The 18,927-nt window shown below is 38.9% G+C and overlaps 3 protein-coding genes across 6 annotated transcripts in view; 2 read left to right on the top strand and 1 right to left on the bottom strand.

Moving 5' to 3' along the window:
* The first annotated feature begins 4,653 nt into the window (after positions 1-4,653).
* Positions 4,654-12,618, top strand: terfa (telomeric repeat binding factor a). Of its 3 annotated transcripts, none has more exons than XM_010796403.1 (12): positions 4,654-4,850; positions 6,381-6,476; positions 7,189-7,325; positions 7,421-7,507; positions 9,320-9,457; positions 9,611-9,738; positions 10,229-10,783; positions 11,144-11,305; positions 11,379-11,516; positions 11,715-11,797; positions 12,158-12,207; positions 12,323-12,618. In XM_010796403.1, exons 1-12 carry the CDS (start codon positions 4,715-4,717, stop codon positions 12,479-12,481), a joined length of 1,869 nt encoding a protein of 622 aa, XP_010794705.1. In that variant the 5' UTR covers positions 4,654-4,714; the 3' UTR covers positions 12,482-12,618. The 3 variants fall into 3 exon arrangements, with proteins under 3 accessions (XP_010794705.1, XP_010794707.1, XP_010794706.1); XM_010796405.1 differs by having other exon boundaries at positions 11,180-11,305; XM_010796404.1 differs by having other exon boundaries at positions 4,655-4,850; positions 11,144-11,293.
* Positions 12,619-12,677: 59 nt separating this feature from the next.
* nip7 (NIP7 nucleolar pre-rRNA processing protein) lies at positions 12,678-14,982 on the bottom strand. The gene is made up of 5 exons (XM_010796408.1): positions 14,833-14,982; positions 14,625-14,711; positions 14,402-14,540; positions 13,734-13,874; positions 12,678-13,094 (listed from the first exon to the last, which is right to left on the bottom strand). Exons 1-5 carry the CDS (start codon positions 14,886-14,888, stop codon positions 12,975-12,977), a joined length of 543 nt encoding a protein of 180 aa, XP_010794710.1. The 5' UTR covers positions 14,889-14,982; the 3' UTR covers positions 12,678-12,974.
* Positions 14,983-14,988: 6 nt separating this feature from the next.
* The window catches only part of LOC104967033 (CDC42 small effector protein 2), an 8,216-nt gene continuing 4,277 nt past the window's right edge, over positions 14,989-18,927 (top strand). Inside the window, exons 1-2 of one of the 2 annotated variants that reach the window (XM_010796407.1) lie at positions 14,989-15,082; positions 17,058-17,297. In XM_010796407.1, the coding sequence (XP_010794709.1) occupies positions 17,244-17,297 (54 nt within the window). In that variant the 5' untranslated portion in view covers positions 14,989-15,082; positions 17,058-17,243. The remainder of the gene's footprint in view (positions 15,083-17,057; positions 17,298-18,927) is intronic. The other variant, XM_010796406.1, reaches the window with a different exon arrangement.

Consider the following 18,927-nt stretch of genomic DNA (forward strand, 5'->3'; position numbering starts at 1 on the left):
CCCCCCCCCCAGACCACTGCAATGCCTGCCTGTGTTTTTATAAAGACGTGATTCAGTTTGAACCACGTTGGCTGCTGAAAAGACTGAAAGTTATGACGTTTTAATTGTTTTGCTAATACATAATTGTCTCTGAACTCTGAAAGCTACTTCTTTGTAAAGTAAAAATACTTCATAGCATTAAAACTCTGACGCACCATCGAGACGGATGCAAGTTACAGAAAACGTGGCGTCGCATGCTGCTTTGCCACTGAGCGTTCCGACATTTAGAGAAGGAGAACCTAAATCACTAGCACAACCTCCTCTGGCTCTTTGTGAGTTCACTCCGATCTGCAGAGCCAAGCTCCTTTTGTTCAGTCAGCCGTGTTAGAAAGGAGCTGCTTTTGCTGAACGAGTCTGAGGCACCAGGCTCATTATACGAGCTTTAACACTGAACAAAGTCTGGCCGAGCTCAGCAGATGCTCGCAAGGCCTTTCCTACTACACTCCAGAAATACCAAGCCTGTACATCGAGTAGCAGATATTTCCCCAGTTGTATTAGAACCCTTATCCATGGCTTTAAAACCATACAGTAATGTGAGTTTGTCTTTGAAAGCTTTCGTCAGTATTTCCATAGTCATGAAAGAGTTTTTATTTTTGTGACAACTTGTCTCCTATTTGTATTCTGCATTATCAATGGGTCTGTTTGCACTGGGTGAATGTGTCTTTTTTTGTATCTCGACTTCAGGCTCCCGTTTGATTGGCTGGTGGTTAGTTGTCACATATACATTCTCAAAGTCTCATTTTTTGATGGCGTGTTGGACAAAACCCTGCTGTTTGTTCTGATCTGTGGTTGGCAGGAGAAGGAACTCAACTGTTTACACTAAATGATGATATCTGTGGTGAGTGATGTGGTATGGGACGCAGCACTGAAGCTGAATCATATCAGGGGGTGTTATTAACGATGGCTTCTCATTCTCATTCAACGTTGGGGTAATATCACTATCCTATTCATATCCTACTTTTTCTATATTCAGCATGGTTCATTCAGTAAGTCCCGTACCCTGACATGCTAAACACATTGTATCATTTATGAGGTGCAAAATAAAGGAAGATAAGTTCAGCCTAGCACACAGCATATGCGTAAATATGCACATGTAAAACTGAAAAGTCATGCTGTTTAGTTTGCTAGACGCACAGTGTAATCAAACAACAGCTGTTTTTACAAATAATTGCAGGTATCGATGGCAAAAACGACATCCATAAGAGGACTAGAGCATTATACAACAAAACACAGGACATTGGAATATAATAAAATATCTGAAGCAGGACTTGAGGTAACAGAGGCTAGACTAACACACTGTTAAACTTGTAATGATATGTGTAGGAAGTAGCAGAACATCAGTGCTAATGATGGATTGTGTTGACTGTGTATGATTATTTGATGTTGACTGGTTAAATGTGGGTACGCTTGGTTGATCAAAGTATGATGGTCCTGTTTCATGGCTCAACTCAGATGCTGTAATTATAGAATCTTAAATGGGTGTCACGTTACAGGGAATGTAGTTTTACATTCAATCAATCAAGACTTCTTCAATTCTGTTAAGTGTTTTTTCTTAGCCTCCTGCTGTTTGACTCATTGAAGTACAATCATGTGGAGAGGGGTTGTTTGACAATGTACAAACATGTGAAACTGATAAGGGTTTTACTAACTCTTGTTTGCAGGAGATTTACGCAGAAAACGTGAACATTGTGTGATTTTGATTGAATATTCTTAACATGATGTTCGTTCACTTAATTATCATTCAAATTGCCAGTTGATAAAAATTGTGTTTCCTACTCTCCTAGGAGAAGGTAGCCTCAAGAACAAATGTCCTTCAGCTTTATAAACGGAGTATAAAAGTTATTATTAACAATATATAGATGGAATGTTTTTTTTATTAATGTGTCATAATCTTTAATGTCTTATATCTTTAATGTCATTCTTTTACATAATAAACTTGATTAAATTAAAGCTATAGATTTTGATTGTCTTTCACTGTCAGTTGGATGTCTCTTGTATGCACACAACTAGCAGCCAGGTATAGAGGACAGGATATGACATAAGTAACACATAAATACAGGGATACAAGAATGAATCCATTTGAAAAAAAAATGAAATAAATAAGTGTGGAAATAAATAAACACACGGAGAAAAGAAGAAAGAAATGTTGTTAATGTTGTTTTGCTTGGTAGCCTTGTATTCTGTGGATATGACAACATTTATAACAAATGCACTTTCAACTGATCTGAAAGTTTCAACAACTGCACATGTCTTTAACAATATCTTTGAGTTGCTATCATATTTTAATTCACTTCCTCTGACCAGTCCCAATTTTATTTGGAAGATTTGTGTCAAGTGTTACATAGTGCAAGGAGAAACACAGTGACTCGACTTCTCTCTTCAATAAATATCTCAAAAGCTTACAGCACCGGGAATGTCCGGCGTATTCATGTTCTGTATAAACCTTAAAGCCCCCTGAGACAAAAGTACAATTTGTGATATTGGGCTAAATAAATAAACTTTGATTGACATTGATTGATAGATTTAGCCTAATAGGTACACTTCACTCCAGAGCCCTCAAGAGCCAGATATTAATGTTCATTAGCGTCAAAAATGGTGTTGCAATTAAAGGTTTTGCTACTACCTAAAACTCAGTAGCAGGAGTGTAAGGAATGGGATTTCTAACAGGTTTGAGATTTTTGATTTTGAATCTCTTCTCCACTATAGCAGTGAGATCACGCACACATTTAACAAACAGCACAATACACACTAGGATAAATCAACATGAAAACTGCATGGCTGGGATTGAACCACCACTTTCTGACTCAAAGACAACAGCTCTTCCTCACAGCCACAGCTGAATTATGGGATGTTCAGAAATGATGAAATCATAGCCGGAGTGTCCCAATCGAGATAACCGTTGTGTTTTTTGAATGGAGGTTTGTTTTAAATGGGAAAAAACCTGAAGTATGGTAAAGTTGGAAAGGTACCGAGGCTTATTTCCATTGCTTCTTAAGGACATTAAACAAACCTGACTCCTGGTAGCCTTGTGTTTTCTGAACAGATGTAAAAAGATGTACGCAAACTCTCGTTAAACGTTTGTATTTGTCGTGTAAAAAATGGGAAAAGGTAGAAAGATATTTGACAATGTAATTAAAATTATAACAAAAAATAATAATAAAATACAAAATGTAAGAACAATAATAATAACAAAAATGAAATAATTTCATAAACAAATTATAATGACAATAAAGAAGTTACAAGTAAAAATACAACAAATAAATAAATAAAATTAAAAAAACGAGGGATACGATAATCAGATAAAACAATAATAACTAAAATAATCATAATACTAATCAATTGAATTTATATAGAATTTATTTGAATTTATATAGAATTGATATATATTAAAAATGAATTTAACATATATATATATATATATATATATATCATCATAAATACAATATTTAAATAATAACATTTAAATTAAATTAAATAATGATATAAAACATAGTACAATCATAAAAATTAACTTGGAAAATATATATAAAGATATTTAATATCAAAGACACACAAAAAAATAAAGTAGTAAAGAAAGAATGAAATACATTGCTTTTAAAAATCATTTGTATATACAATTTGAACAAATTAATGAATTAAAATAACAAATACAATTTTGTTTTGTAAATGGGGATTTGATCTAATGATTTCAAATCAATCCGGTCTGCTCAAGCTGTTGTATAGCTCAGTGCAGGCACACCATATCTAGGTCTCTGAGAGACTTGGGATCGAATCCCCATTATGGTAGAAAAAATCTCTCTGGACATAACACATGATTAAAAAAATTAAAAGTTGCTTATAGAATGTTCACTAACATTAGGCAAATTCAATAATACATTTAAAAAACCTAAATCCTAAAAAAAAGTATCCAAAAGCAACGCTGTTTTGTTAATTTGTTAAAATAAAAAAGACAGTCTCGTCATCCTTGCTGCAGTCCAGTAGGTGGCAGCAGGCGTTAGATCTGCCAATAGGTGTGTGGAGTGAAAGAAAATGTGGAACACATCATATTCATACTGCAACATGTACAACACAGAGAGGGAAAAACGAAGAGACAGGGTCAGAGAGGCAGGAAGGGAGTGGAGCCGGCCCTGATGGGGATACTGGGAACAGAAGGTGAGGGGATAAGAGCTACCAGGAAGGCCATTCTTAAGTATTTGAGTGAAACAGGATTGATTGGACGAATTTAAAACAACGTAAACACAGTGGTATAATTCCACAAGTGGTGATACACACTATTGTACAGTAGGTGGCGGTATGCACCTTAAAGTTGTTTGCAATCCGCCAAAAAACCGAGAGAAGAAGAAGAAGTAGGTAGAGTGGGATATTTTTCCCTGGATGAAGACTTTCAGGTAGAAACATTTTCAAAGCCCTGATCAAATGTCATCTGTTTCATGCTACAGTCTATGGTTTCATTTAAATTTGACAGATCCTAAAGGGCTATATTTCAATTACATGTTGACACCTTGAGTATATTTACCGCTTTTGAAGGATAACAGTTACTGGTGGGGCCGACTAAGATGACTCGCTGCCTGAAAAACTAAACTCAGGGTATACATACGCATGTTTCGGTTTGCCTCGCTTTCACGAAGGGGTCGTTAACCACAGATCTCTGTTGTTGCTTTTACATGTTGTGGATATGGCGGCTAATAGCCAAACTGATATGGAAGCGTTTGTAAACCACTGGATAGTCGACTACTATTCAGTCCTTGCAATAGAGCTGTTTAAAACAAAGAAATACGAGGACTTCTGCGGGATTGTAACTATACTTGACGGTAAGTAACAAACTGCTCAACAGTGTTTAGTTTCTTACCCGCCAAACTATTAGCCAGCTTAATGTGTCCGACCAAGTTTGTAGTTAACTCACTTTTTTTATTTAGAGTATTTACAGTGTTTATTGTGCTTTAAAGGTATTGCCCAAAGACACAAGTATTAAGTGGTGACATTTGAATGTGCGTAACCTATAGATGGCATTATTATCTTGCAGTTAGCTCATCCATTCAGAAAGAGTCACAAAAAGTCCCATAAATGAAGCTCTGAGAAGAGGTCGTGCAGAGTTGTATAGGTCTTGCCTTTTCACAACAAACCGATTATCACATGCTATTTTTAAACAAGCAATTGTTTGGATGTCACTTTCAATGAAGCATATTGTTTGTTATTGGATTTGGAGAATAACAATAAAGGGAACTTTGGGAATGTGTAAGTCTACAGATATCTACACATCTATGTTTGCCCATCTTCTTTTATTTCTTATTTTGTATTTTACTTTTAAATGTTGTGTTTCTTTTTATTCTGTTGCTGCCTTGACACGTGAATCTCTCTACGTTGCTTATTAAAGGTCAATCTTATCTTAACTAAATATATGTAAATACATTCTGTAGCGGCTTCATATAATAAAGAAATACAACAGAGAGTTTAACTAAAAATAAACTGACTCTGGTGCACCAGTAAGAGAATCTCACGCAGGAAAATACTCAAAGTCCAGGCAGGCATGAAAAGTCGACTTTCTGTATTTATTTCATGTAATTCCAATAATCCAACAAACAATGGTTTCACCACTCTTGTGTTTTCCCTGGTACAAAAAAAACCGTTGCTCCTTCTGGTGGGCCAATCCCACCACCACCTGTCTCCAGTACATAATCACCAGTCGCCTACATCTCCCAGTAACCAAAATCACCTTCAAAATGTAAGCATAAAGAATTACTTTAATCAAATAAAACGATACAATAAATAATTATTAATTTAATATAAACAAAAACAGCTACAAATGTTGAATTTTCAGATAACATAAATCAATGTATAGCTCCAACACATTCATACCATTATCCCAGAGTTACCAGCATATCAAATGTCACATTTCCCCCTCTATCCCCCAGGTGGCCTTTTAATTACCGGTACATGCAATCGGGTTCGGAATATTTACTTTCTATTAGGGCTGCTCAATTAATCGTATTTTAATCGCAATTAAGGTATGGCTTGCAACGATTCTGAAAACAACATAATCGAAATAAAACGATTTTTTTTAATTTTTACATTATTATTTTTTAAACATTTTTTTTTATTGGTTTTTCAGTTGAATTATACTTAAAGTTCAGGGAAATCAACTGTTAAAAACATACTGTTCACATTTTTCTTTCAATAAATGGATGTTCTCAAAGTAAATGGATAATCGTTTTTAATAATCGTGATATCAATTATTGACCCAAATAATCGAGATTATGATTTTTGCCATAATCGAGCAGCCCTACTTTCTATCTGAATGTATATTATTTTAGGGGAATTAAATGTTTATCATCTTGTTACAGGTATCTTGACCCGTCCTGTTTACTCTTCCGATGTCACGCCAACAAAGATACGAGTATTGCACTTTCTCGCCCGGATAAATGAAGGGGAAAATCTTGGTGAGTTCAACCTTGTTGCATATCATCAACGTAACATTAACTTTGTCAACAAATGTGTGTTGCTTCATTTCATTTAGTAGTAACGAAGTATATCATCTAGGTACAACCCCGACGGCAATACATTGTTCTGCAATAGTTCAACTAAATGTTGTTTGACATTGTCTTATCAGCCTCATATTCAAGGTTTTTACCTAAATCTGTAATACAACTAGCATATTGTGACTAAAACGCGATTCAAATGTTTTATCGTCATGACATATACAAAGCTACGGTGTAATTATGTAATGTTTGAAAAACGTAGATTGCAGGTTTCTCAACCATGCAATTTAAGACATAAGACAACAACAGTAAGCTCAGGTGTTCAATATTCTTGTGGCCTGTGGGATGAAACTGTCGCTGAGTCCGGGGAATTTAGTCCTGATGCTGCGGTAACGCCTGCCAGACAGCTGGAGACTGAACAGTTTGTGGCTGGGGTGATGGGGGTCTTTGATAATCCTGTGGGCTTTTCTTCCTGAGCCGCTGGGAGTAAAGATCCTCCATGGATATTAGCTCCGCCCTGGTGAACACGGTGCCATCAGGTCCAGGAGCCTTGGGTGAAGATGAACCTTTTGAAAGGATCTTCACACATCTGCCCTGTCTAAAACAAAAGGGCAGGGCTCCTGGGCCGCCTGTGCCTCCACAGCAGTGACTACATGTTTGCCTTTGTCTACAGAGGTGGTATTTGAGCAGGACTCGTCAGTATCTCCTCTGGAATCGGCCTTAAAGGTGCTGGAAAGTATGGCGAAGGACTGCTGCACACCACTGCCAGAGAGGGATTTCGATCATGCAAGCGCTTCACTTAAAGAGATGGTAAGTGGGTTTCTTTTGTTATGATAATATGACTTTCTTTAGGCGGTGTAGTCTGATTTGATTTAACCACCTGTTTGTTTTTGTTTTTTTATTAGATTGTGAGCTTGTTTATCAAAAACGATGAGTTTGACAAGGCAAAGGAGGTGCTCAACAAACACTTTCCTAAACCAAGGGTGGGCAAGGTTAGTAAATGAAATAGAATGGCATGTTTACTGAATAATATCATAACTGTGTTGGAGTCAAATCAGCAGTATAGTCCTCTCTCTCTGTTGTAAATCCCCCTGCATTTTTTGGCCTTAAGTGGGATCAGGTGTGGCCTGGTAGGTGGAGGCTAAGCCCCGCCTCCCACAAGACCAAAAAAGGCAGGGGGATTTACAACACTTTCAATGTCACAGGGTTTTCAAAGGATGCCCAAGTTGGATTTGCTTTTAAAGTTCCAAAGAGCAATTGACTTGGTTACATACTTGGTTACATACTTGATTACGTACTTGATTACGTACTTGTTTACGTACTTGATTACGTACTTGTTTACGTACTTGATTACGTACTTGTTTACGTACTTGATTACGTACTTGATTACGTACTTGATTACGTACTTGATTACGTACTTGTTTACGTACTTGATTACGTACTTGTTTACGTACTTGATTACGTACTTGATTACATATTTGATTACGTACTTGATTACGTACTTGTTTACGTACTTGTTTACGTACTTGATTACGTACTTGATTACGTACTTGATTACGTACTTGTTTACGTACTTGATTACGTACTTGTTTACGTACTTGATTCCGTACTTGATTACGTACTTGATTACGTACTTGATTACGTACTTGGTTACGTACTTGTTTACGTACTTGATTACGTACTTGATTACGTAGAGTTACACACCTCCATAGAGGGTAATTCATGTCTTCTGTTTAGTCTTTAGCTGTGTGTCTGTCAACACATTTACCTACATTATCTGTTTTCGGAAAGTGTGGAGACTTGCACGTATAGTGATCTGAGGCGCTACCAAAAGAATGGAAGATTAACCAACATAGGGCTGCACGATATTGGAAAAAACTGACATTGCGATTTTTTTCCCCCTGCGATATATATTGCGATATGAAAAATACAGGAATTGAAGAAAATACTGGGGGTTTTTTTTCCTCAAACCATCCTTTCTTGAACTTTAATGCTATACAATTGGTATTTTTTTAACTATATTTAACCGGATGAAGGATTTTAGTCACGGACGTCTGGATCTTAAGTTATCAGAGCAACAAGCTGAGCTAGCTCGGTTAGCAGCGCAGAACTGCCCTGGAGAAAAACATGAAACGACTTTATTTACCTTTAATCACCGTCCGTTTGCTTTGGAGATGTGATTGGTGGTTTGCTGTGCATGCAGAGCCTGCATGATGTCACTCACTCAAGTACTCCTGAAATGAGAGCAAGTTTTCCTGTTGTAGCAAGCAGCAAAATAATTGTAACATGACGTGTTTGAGTAAATTACCTAACCCAAAAAAATCGCACGCCCACGCGATGTGAATATCGCACATGCGCATATCGCGATTATCGTCATGACACGATATATCGTGCAGCCCTAAATCAACAGTCTTTTCTCCTAAATGACATCTTTCTAAATGAGATTCAAATAAATCCACACACAACACTTAAAGCGTGTTGTTTGCTTAATTGTTGATGATGTATGGTATACCAACAATGAACATGTCAAATGTAATCAGGCTATTATTATATATAGATAATATATTCTTATTAATAATTTTTTGTGGTAATTTTCATTTTCGAACAAAGAAATAAAGATGTTTATATAGTGTACAATGTCGAGCCATAACTTCCATTATTACATTACATTCATTTCTAGTTGCATGTTTATACATTTTGTAGATCATACTGAAACTATACATCATTTGGTCTGTAATGACTTTGAGCAATCTTTCTGTGTATGCTATGTGGTTCGCTTTCTTTAACGTCGCTGTGTTCTATAGAAAGCTGTATTCACTCGGCTGATCAATCAGAAGAGCAGAACGCATGAAGTCATCGAGCACATCGACTTCCAGAGTTTTAGGGAGGAGATGTTTGACTACTGCCAGAGTCTCTTCAGCGACGTTCCCTTTCTCCTCAGGGTAGGTGACATGCAATTAGCACAATGGCCACTAATGATTTCAATTTCAAAAGATTAAAAGATTTTTTTGATTTCAACAAATAATGAAATGGTTTAGTCAATACAATTTGTTGGTAAAGTCAATGTGTGTGTATAATGATGTTTTGTTTATCAGGCTGCAACACGGATTATTGAAGAGAAAAGGCTCAGGGATCAAGTAGCGAAGGCAGCTGGACCTGATGAGCAAGAAGCAGCAGGCCCGTCCTCTGCTCCACAAATACACAGCTTCCATTTTACTCCAGGGTAGGCTCTCATTCACTCTGTGTTCATTTCAAACAAGCTCAACATTACTGTCAAGTGTTCAGATGACAAATCTCTCTGTCAAATAAGCCCACCTCTGAGAGAGACACGCGTCACTAAATCAGTTCTCTTCCAGTATTTGAAGGGATAACAAACATTGAGATCCCCTAATTATTAGACATACTTGCCTCATTTAATAATAATAATAATACATGGGATTTTTATAGCGCTTTTCCTGATGCTCAAAGAAAACAAGAACAACCGAAACAATACAAAGATGACCAGACCCATATAACCATATATTATTACTTTGCGTACCCGATCCAAGTTGTGTTTGGTTGTAATATGTGTAGCGTTCATTACAGCTGTTGTGTGTACAAGGACAGATGTTTCCACTATACTTTAAGAACCTTTCCCATTCCAAGCTAATGTGCCCTTTTTATTCTAGATACCCTGTTCACTCTCTGTTTCTTGTCTCTGTTTCATTTAACAGTAAACAGACAATACTCCAGAGGACCAGACTGGAGGCAGCCTTCAAGGCGTTGTCTACATGTTCAGATGACAAAACATTTGCTCAGCTGGAGGAAGAAGAAGAGGAGGAGGAAGAAGAAGAAGAAGTGGAGGAAGAACAGGAGGCAAGAAATGATCTTTCCCTGCGCCTCTCACCCTCTCCAGAACAGGAGACCAATCAGGACCCGGAGCCGGACGGGATATTTCAGGGAGATTCGGGCAGCCCCATGGAGGCTTCCCCAACCGACCAAACACTTCAAACACATGTTGTTCCTAAAGCACAGGCAGAATGGCTCTCAAAGACTTCCTCAGTGCTGAGAAACAAGCCTCTTTGGACTGTGGCACGACTGGTGGTGGAGCCGGACAGCCAGGTCAGCTCACCGGCTTCACAGGAAGTGGAGACAGAAGTCATAACAGAGGAGCCTCCACAGCCCCCGGCTGCACCCGATAAATCAGCAGAGCAGAGCGTGGTAACGGTTGATGAGGATAGCCCACCTGTGCGGAAGCTACGCAGACGAGAAAGCAACATCTGCAGCAGGTATGTTAATCATATTTAGTTTTTAGAAATGATTTGTTGAAAAGGAAATCACAGAATCTTTATGTCTCATTTTCAAATCGAGTCAAAGTGGGGCTTAATCAAATGTGAGACCGCAGCAGATATTAATTGCAATGGTTTTACATTTATTGCTTTTTGAGAAATATGTGTAAACATGTCAATAATAAATAGTTGCTTAAATAGTTGTCGTACTGTGCTCAGTGTGTGTACGTTTTTAAATGTCAGTGAGAACACATGAGAAGTACACACGTGTTGTTTAAAACGGTCAAGGACTTTGCAAAGTTATAGAATATGATGGACAATGCAAAGCATGATTGAAACTTTGAAAGTCCCTTTTTCTAGATATTTCTTGACTGAGTCTGAACTCTCATCATCCAGAAAGTCAGAACCGTTATCATCAGACAGTAATGAGGAACCACAGGAGTCGCCCGCTCCCTGCAAAGCCCCAGTGCGGAAACCTCTAACAAAAGAGGCCAGAGTTGTTCTCCGCAAGCAAGTTGAAATGTGCTCATTTGTCGTTATTTGATTGATTTGTCTCAATTGATGACATTCGATTAACTTTCACGTAACTATGCAGGGTTCCAGATGAAATCTGTATCCGAGATTCTTCATTGGACAGCTCACCAGAACTGTACCCTACTCACCCTGTCCCTCAGAAAAGCTCTACTCCTAACAAGGACTCTGCTCGGGAAAAAGGTCCTACACACTCAAAATGGTAAGTAAATAGTACAGCAGAGGCTCAACCTATGAATACATTCACTCACCTGTTGTGAATACATTCTGGCCATACATGCTACCGCACAAAAAGGTGCACATTTATAAGTGAAACGTGTTTGTTTTCTTAAGGTGTGGCCATTATGTTTTTCCAAGCTGTTAAATTACCCGAGGTAAGAAACTCTGCTCTTGTTTACAGGAAAGTGCTGTACACTAACGCCAAGGAGAGTAGGGATACATGGAGCGATGAAGAGACATATTTCAGCGCCAAAAAGAACACAGGTAACATTTGAGCAAATATCCGGCAGTGGGTCAGTTAGTAGGGGCGCCAGTTCAAGTCCCCGAACGGACATAAAATATGGAGTGTGGACTGCTACTTGGAGAGGTCCCAGTTCACCTCATGGGCCCTGCCGTGGTGCCCTTGAGCAAGGCACCGGACAACCCCCTCTGCGCTGTACAATAGCTGCCCACTGCTCCTACTACTAGGATGGGTTAAATGCAGAGGCCAAATTTCACTGTGTGTGCTCTGCATGTGTGACCATTAAAGAGGGGTTTCCCTCCGATTCTATCTGCTTTTACTTTAAATTGTAAATTGTGAACAATCCTGTTCATGCAGTAATTTGTTTTTGCTTCCCCCTAAAGGATCGAAGAATCAAAGCTTAAATCGGACACTTCCAAGCCACAGAAAGATGGTGAGCATAACAATACACGGTCAGGTCATAAAAGCACCAAGGCAAGCAGACTGGATTGCATTATCATTTAAAAAATAAAACAAAGCTGAGTAACTGTGTTCCTGTTGTGTTGCAGAAGTGGGGTGAAGAGGAGACGCAATTGTTAATAGATGGGGTCAAAAAATTCGGAGAAGGCAACTGGAGTAAGATAAAAACGCATTACTCCTTCAAAGAAAGGTCAAATGTCAGCCTGAAGGACCGATGGAGAACAATCAAGAACTTAAAAATGGTTTGAGTATGTAATCCTGTCTCCAGAATGGAATCATGTTTAAAGATACTGTTATAGAATTCATGAGTTTGTAGTTCAATAAATGTTCAGATTTTAATTTAAGATTGGTTTTTGTATTTTAAAATAAAAAACTGCAATGGTGACTGATACGCATTTTCACTGCAGGCCTCTACACAGTCGCACGCTCAACAAGACAAATGAATACAAATATGTTATGGATTTATTTGAAAGAGGACATTTACAAAAGAAAACACATTTTCTCTTAACAGGAGCCTCTATGACTAGCTAATTCTGTGGACAGAGGGTTTTCATGTCAGTCCGTAGGCTGCGTTTGAAATATGGAGGAGTTGAGACATCGGCTATTAAAGTGCCCCTGAACCAGGCCTTAATATCCAACCACTCAGTTAAGAAAACATATTCTTGGGGAGAATACTAGTAGCGGTGACTGGGTGTAAAATGACAAAGAAAAAGGGCATTTGACAGTTCAGCTGTTACTTCTTTATGTTAACGTGTCTTCATTCCTGATGAACTCTCCTACGTCGGCCTGGTGGAACACTACGATGGACATGGGATCCACTCGCCGACACTCCTGGGTAGTTTTGGCTGCCACTCCAAAACCCTGAGAAATAAAGACGCATTACTGGTTAGGAAATCCTCTCTTTGAACAATGGCAAAGTCTGTCGTATGATGTTGAGCTGCTCTAGCAAATATGTATTCTGAGCATTTAGTATGTTTGGTAATATAAGATCCAGGAGTGAGGCGTTGAGGGGAAGACATTAAACTGATGGCAGCACCTTTTGATATTGCAGTGGTTTGCAATGTAAATTTTCAGCACAAGTGCTATAAGCCCTCAATACTGTAAATGGCTTTCTGCGAGAGAATAATCACTAAATGACCTCATCCTATATCAATTGTATTTTTTCTAATCAACCAAGCATTAGAATACAGGTGACATGTATGCACAAGGACCAGATGCACGGGGTTAAGTGTTCATTCATTTGTGAAATAAGTGATGATGTTATTGGTTGTGCCTTAGCATTCTAGCAAGAGCACAACTCAGAGAATATAGTGGGTAGGTCAATCTTATCGATTCCAATATATATGTGTCAACTTTGAGCGTTCTTGTTTCCTGAAAGATTGATCATTCTGGTTAATTAAACCATGTTCTAAAAAGTGTTAAAATAGAAAAAAGGGGTGAGGTCCAAAAGATATTGATTTCTGACAGAACTCCCGTGTGCACCACAGTAACAAATCTTACCAGGGGCACATCCGTCATGGAGTAGACCACGACTCCCTGGTACTGCATCGTGTTCTCTGTGATTCTGCCAAGCCCGGATTTCAGCACATGGTTCCCGTAGAGAAAAGACTGCTCCTGTCCAGGTTTCACCCATACCTTGAACTTAAAAGACATGACAAGAAGCTTAAAGTTATATATTCAATTCTTTAGAAAAAGATATGCAGGTACACAATACATTTCCAAACTAAATTAGAGATTATCAAACAGTATTAAATAACAAACTGTTAGATTAACCTGCATTTACCACTCTACTATGAATTTAACCGGGCAAGTGACTTCCTATATTTGTGTGACACAGGACAGAGGTATGTTTTAGAGAAGTTCAGTATGACAGTAGCTGGTGTGACATGCAGTTTACAAGTGTCAAATGAGAGTAAGTATGAGAACTGCAGCTGGACCATCAGGTTGGCCTCAGTTAATCCACTGCTCTTCCTATAAATGTATTTGACATTTATGCAAATGTATGCACTACTGAAAAGGATGCACCACTTCACTAAACATTTGCATGGCTTTAATTTCTCCTTACTGCATCTCTTAATCCAAATTTAATTCACAAGGTCTTATGAGAGAGGAGGAAATGCAAACGATGTAGGGCAAGATACAAATAAGAAAAATGGAAACCCATTCACCTTTGCATAGGGCGCCAGGAAATCCAGAGCTGTGATGTGCAGGCGGAATTTAATGGACTTTGTGAATTTTCCAAAACATGTTCCCACTGAAACGAGCTTATCCCGGGAAATGTTTGTGGCCAACTTAAGAATTTTCTCACTGTGGACAAAACACGAGGGTATATGAATTTCAGAATGACTTCAGGATATAGCAGAACATGAAACGTAATATATCGTAGATTACCTCATATAGTACACACGCTCGTTGTGTAGTCTGAAACAGTAGGAACCGTCAGGTCGGTCAACTAGAAGTTTAATGTTGTCTCCGATGCTGTTGTGGGAGAAAAGACATGGCTTACTACAAAACACACGCAGGCTAACACGGATGCTACCATTTTTAGTATAATAAGAGTTCTAATAAGCAGGTAAAACCGCCCTCTTGGTCAACTTACTATTTTGACAGCTTCTCAAACATAACTTTCGTCTCTTCATCTGTAAGTGGCCTCATACTGAATATTTTTAAAGCAACCTTTATCCACGAATACTTGTATCTTCTGTGAGAAAAACGTGGGTAAGCACGGAAGTCGTCAGTAGTTACACCGGAAGTTGGTTGACGTCATCAGGGAGGTAGTTCCTGGTTGTTTTTTTCTTTAGCTTTCAGTCGATCGTTCGCTTTTACTCCTGCAAACCGGTTGCCATCTGGTAAGTTTATTCACATACATTCATAAAAACTGTTATTTACGCTATAATTATACAGCTGGAAAACCGCTACTTGAACACTAATTGGTTTTACATTTCGTTTTTGTTAAACATTGAAGTCACACCTTCGAAATCGGGGTCGGTTAGCCTGGTTAGCTAGCTGTCAGTGGAAAAAAACACGGACCTGCTGCTATTGGTGAGCTAACTGTGTTAGCAGCTGACAATGCTAACGCTGGTTCGCTTCGGGAAACGACCCTGTTCCACTTAAGCGTTTCACATTCAAATCCATTCTGAAACAATGGGATGTCACAAGTCTCTTTATTGAGTCTCGCCCGGTCGTGATTTTTTTTCGGACCCGCGGTTTGAAGAGGAGAGTCTTTGCCGCAGCGGTGCAAGTTACATAACGTTAATTTGTTTTAAATGTACGTGTTTGTGATCCAAAACACAGGCTTATAAACTCACCAGTCAACCTGATGCAACAATGTACCTGCAATGGACAGTAACAGCGCAATGTCAGCAATGTGTAATGTCAGCCAGAGTTGGCTACAAATAAGGAAATCTACTTTGTCAGCGAGCTCTTTGCACTTGGCGGATAATTTGATCCTCCTCTCTGGCAGCAATAATAGCCGATATAAATCCCTGATCTTGTTTTTCAGATGCTGCCAAGTAAAGTTATACCAGGCTAAACGATTGTTTCCACTAAGAGGACATTTCTCGAAGTATCTGATACTGCTTCAGTTCAGTCATACATAAAACAATTGAAATTGTTCATTTATAAAGAACTAAAATGTGGGATAGCCTTAAAGTACAGCTGCCAAGATTCGTGGATTAGTTGTCAGCTATATATTTTGTCATTTTTTTTGAAACAAACAAAGTCTGGATTCTCAGATTGTAGCTTTTGAAATGTTCAGATGTTTGGTTCTCTGTGCCAGTAAGGAGTTGTGGACTAAAGAAGACTTGAGGATGTCATATTGGGCTTTGGGAAACACTGATAAACATTTCTGACAGACATCAAATGGAAAGAAGATGAATCAACTAAATAATAGACGGATTAATCCACAATGAAAATAATGTTAAGCAGTTTCAGCCTTACATTAAACTTAATTGATCTTTAGTTGTCTACGGTGAACCTAGGATGCAACTGTTTCTCACCTGTGATGTGTAATACACAACATAACTTTGTTGGTATTAACAACATATGCAATTTCAGTCATTTGATGCCCAAGATTTTATTTTCTTCATTTTCTTTTATGTCCTATTAATGGAAAAAGTCTCTGTATTATTTCCTCTCCAGGGAAATATTAATTAAAATGAATGCTGTATCAAAGCTACAGTGCTATAGACGGCATGATGACAACTACATTAAGGGCTGATCAGAGGCTATGTAAGCACAAGGTTGTATGCAAACACTTTATTGTTTACGCAAGACTACAAACGCAAAGAAAGGTTAAACATTGATCACTTCAATCCGTGTTCAAAGTAGGTGTCGGCTCGGCATCCCACATGGAAACGTTCAGAAAACATTGACCCAATTCCTTCTATTAAAAGATTGTAAATGATGTTTCATGTTGTTCAACCTATTACACCATGTGAGAGTCAGAATACATGCAATGTATATATATAGTAAATGTTTGTCAAATTAAATGCAAATATGAAATAAAGCATATTTCTCTAAAAGAGCGAGCTGCTTTTAGATTTGACCTGATTATCTGTGTTTCCCCCAGAAGAGAGAGTCCCTCTAATCGCACGTCACGCCTCATAATTGACCTTCTTATTATTGTTATCAGGTGGTTTACCACTACTTTAACTTAGAACATTAGACCTGTATCCAACACCAACGTAGCTTTCACAAATCACTGTCTGCTTGAGAAGAGAAACAAAGAAGTCACATTATGTTTAACCGTGAAAATAATGACAAATATTTCTTCGAAGCTCAGCATTCAATGAGAAAATAACAGATGTGTTCTTTCCTAAACAGGAGCGTGCTGCCCTTTGTTGGGAGGACATTTCTCGTGCCAACGGTTTGCCCCAGAGAAGCCAGTGTTCTGTCTGTCATCAGTTTCCGGCGTGTGTCTGCCTCTGGTAACACTGAACAGGAAGACAGGCGCACAGAGACGTCTGAGCAGAGAGAGGAAACTGCTGCGGCTTCTTCGTCGGCCTCAGAATGACTGAGTTCTGGGTTTGCTTCAGCTGCTGCATTGCAGAGCAGCCACAGCCTGTGAGTACGAATGTGGAACTTGGAAGATACATTGATTTACTCAATCTTTAATGTAGAGGCATTGCTGACCTTGTGGAAAACGTCTATGAAATGCTGTTTCAAAATAATATAGGTGAATGAATAGAGCAGTATATGGTGTTTTCAGTGTACTGGCCAGTATGTTTTCCATGTTAATGAAGATTTGAGAAGTAAATACTCCCCATGCCGAGATCAAGTTCCTTAAAATGTGTGGTTGGGTCATGCCTGAAATATGACATCGTCTTTTAAAAGAGATTTGGGCCTTCAGCTCACCACATCCTGCTTTCTGACGTGAGAATGACAAATTAAATAAGCTTTGCCATAGTGACAGCCACTCGTTGTGCCTCACTGTAGTCTGCCAGTGTGTTTGCTAACAGATACGGTAACAGGGATCATGATTGTCTCGTTTCAGCGCAGGTATATTAATCTGCTTATGAATACAAATGTGTACAGGAGAGGAATGAGCACACTCTTTCTTTAGGCTGATGTTTGCCTCTTCTCAACCCTCACTGAAAAGTAATATAGCCTTGAATGTATAAAATGGTGGTAAGACTTAGAGCTCCCTGCCTGTCAGTGGTCTATAGTATTTTGACTATACCTGAAACTTGACAAAGTGGTAGTTAAAAAAAGTACCAGGCATGTACCATCCACAGCTTTTTCAAATGGATATAAAAAAAGAGTGAGTTGAGTGGAGCCATAACATGCAGTGGAAACATGTCCTTTTTTACTAGGGATGCTCCGATCGACATCGGCCGATATTCACTCTCTGCCGATCGATCGGTGCAAAACAAGCTCGCCAAAATGGCTTCACCGGTCTGGCAGTATTTTAAGGTGTCCGAAAAAGACAGTAAAATAGCGGTATGCAACGTGTGTGAAGCAGAAATCCTGCAGCTCCGCCCGCTGTGACGGACCGGTGAGCGGAGCGNCTGTGCAAAACAAGCTCGCCAAAATGGCTTCACCGGTCTGGCAGTATTTTAAGGTGTCCGAAAAAGACAGTAAAATAGCGGTATGCAACGTGTGTGAAGCAGAAATCCTGCAGCTCCGCCCGCTGTGACGGACCGGTGAGCAAAACACACTAAGAGTTANGAAAAAGACAGTAAAATAGCGGTATGCAACGTGTGTGAAGCAGAAATCCTGCAGCTCCGCCCGCTGTGACGGACCGGTGAGCGGAGCGGAACACACAAGAGTTAGACCTAACACACTTAGCTATTTGATCTACCTCTGGAACAAGCTAAACTAGTTATAAATGTATGTATTAGTCACTGTCCGGTCACTCATTACTGGATCAGTGAGCTGCATGAGACGGTACTGACTTTTTTTACTGTTCTTTTTTTATTGAGCATTACTTAGACCAGCGGTTTTCAAAGTGTGAGGCGCGCCAGAGAGCTTCAGGGGAGGCGCAGCGTGAGAAAAAAACAACGAGAAACAGTGAAATCTACCTGGTTAACTTCAGCTAACTTTATGCGAGCGGCAACATGGATAGATTTTTAATGAAATTACCTAAAGTGAAAGAGGAGACGTCAGCTTTGTTTTTGAAATAAAAGTTGTGGCTCATCAGACATTTATGAGAGAAAGTCCCTAAGACGCGAGCCTTGTAACCCCTCCCCCGGCT

Source organism: Notothenia coriiceps, unplaced genomic scaffold (assembly GCF_000735185.1).
Source record: "Notothenia coriiceps isolate Sejong01 unplaced genomic scaffold, NC01 NC01_scaffold00037250, whole genome shotgun sequence".
NCBI classification, from domain to species: domain Eukaryota; kingdom Metazoa; phylum Chordata; class Actinopteri; order Perciformes; family Nototheniidae; genus Notothenia; species Notothenia coriiceps.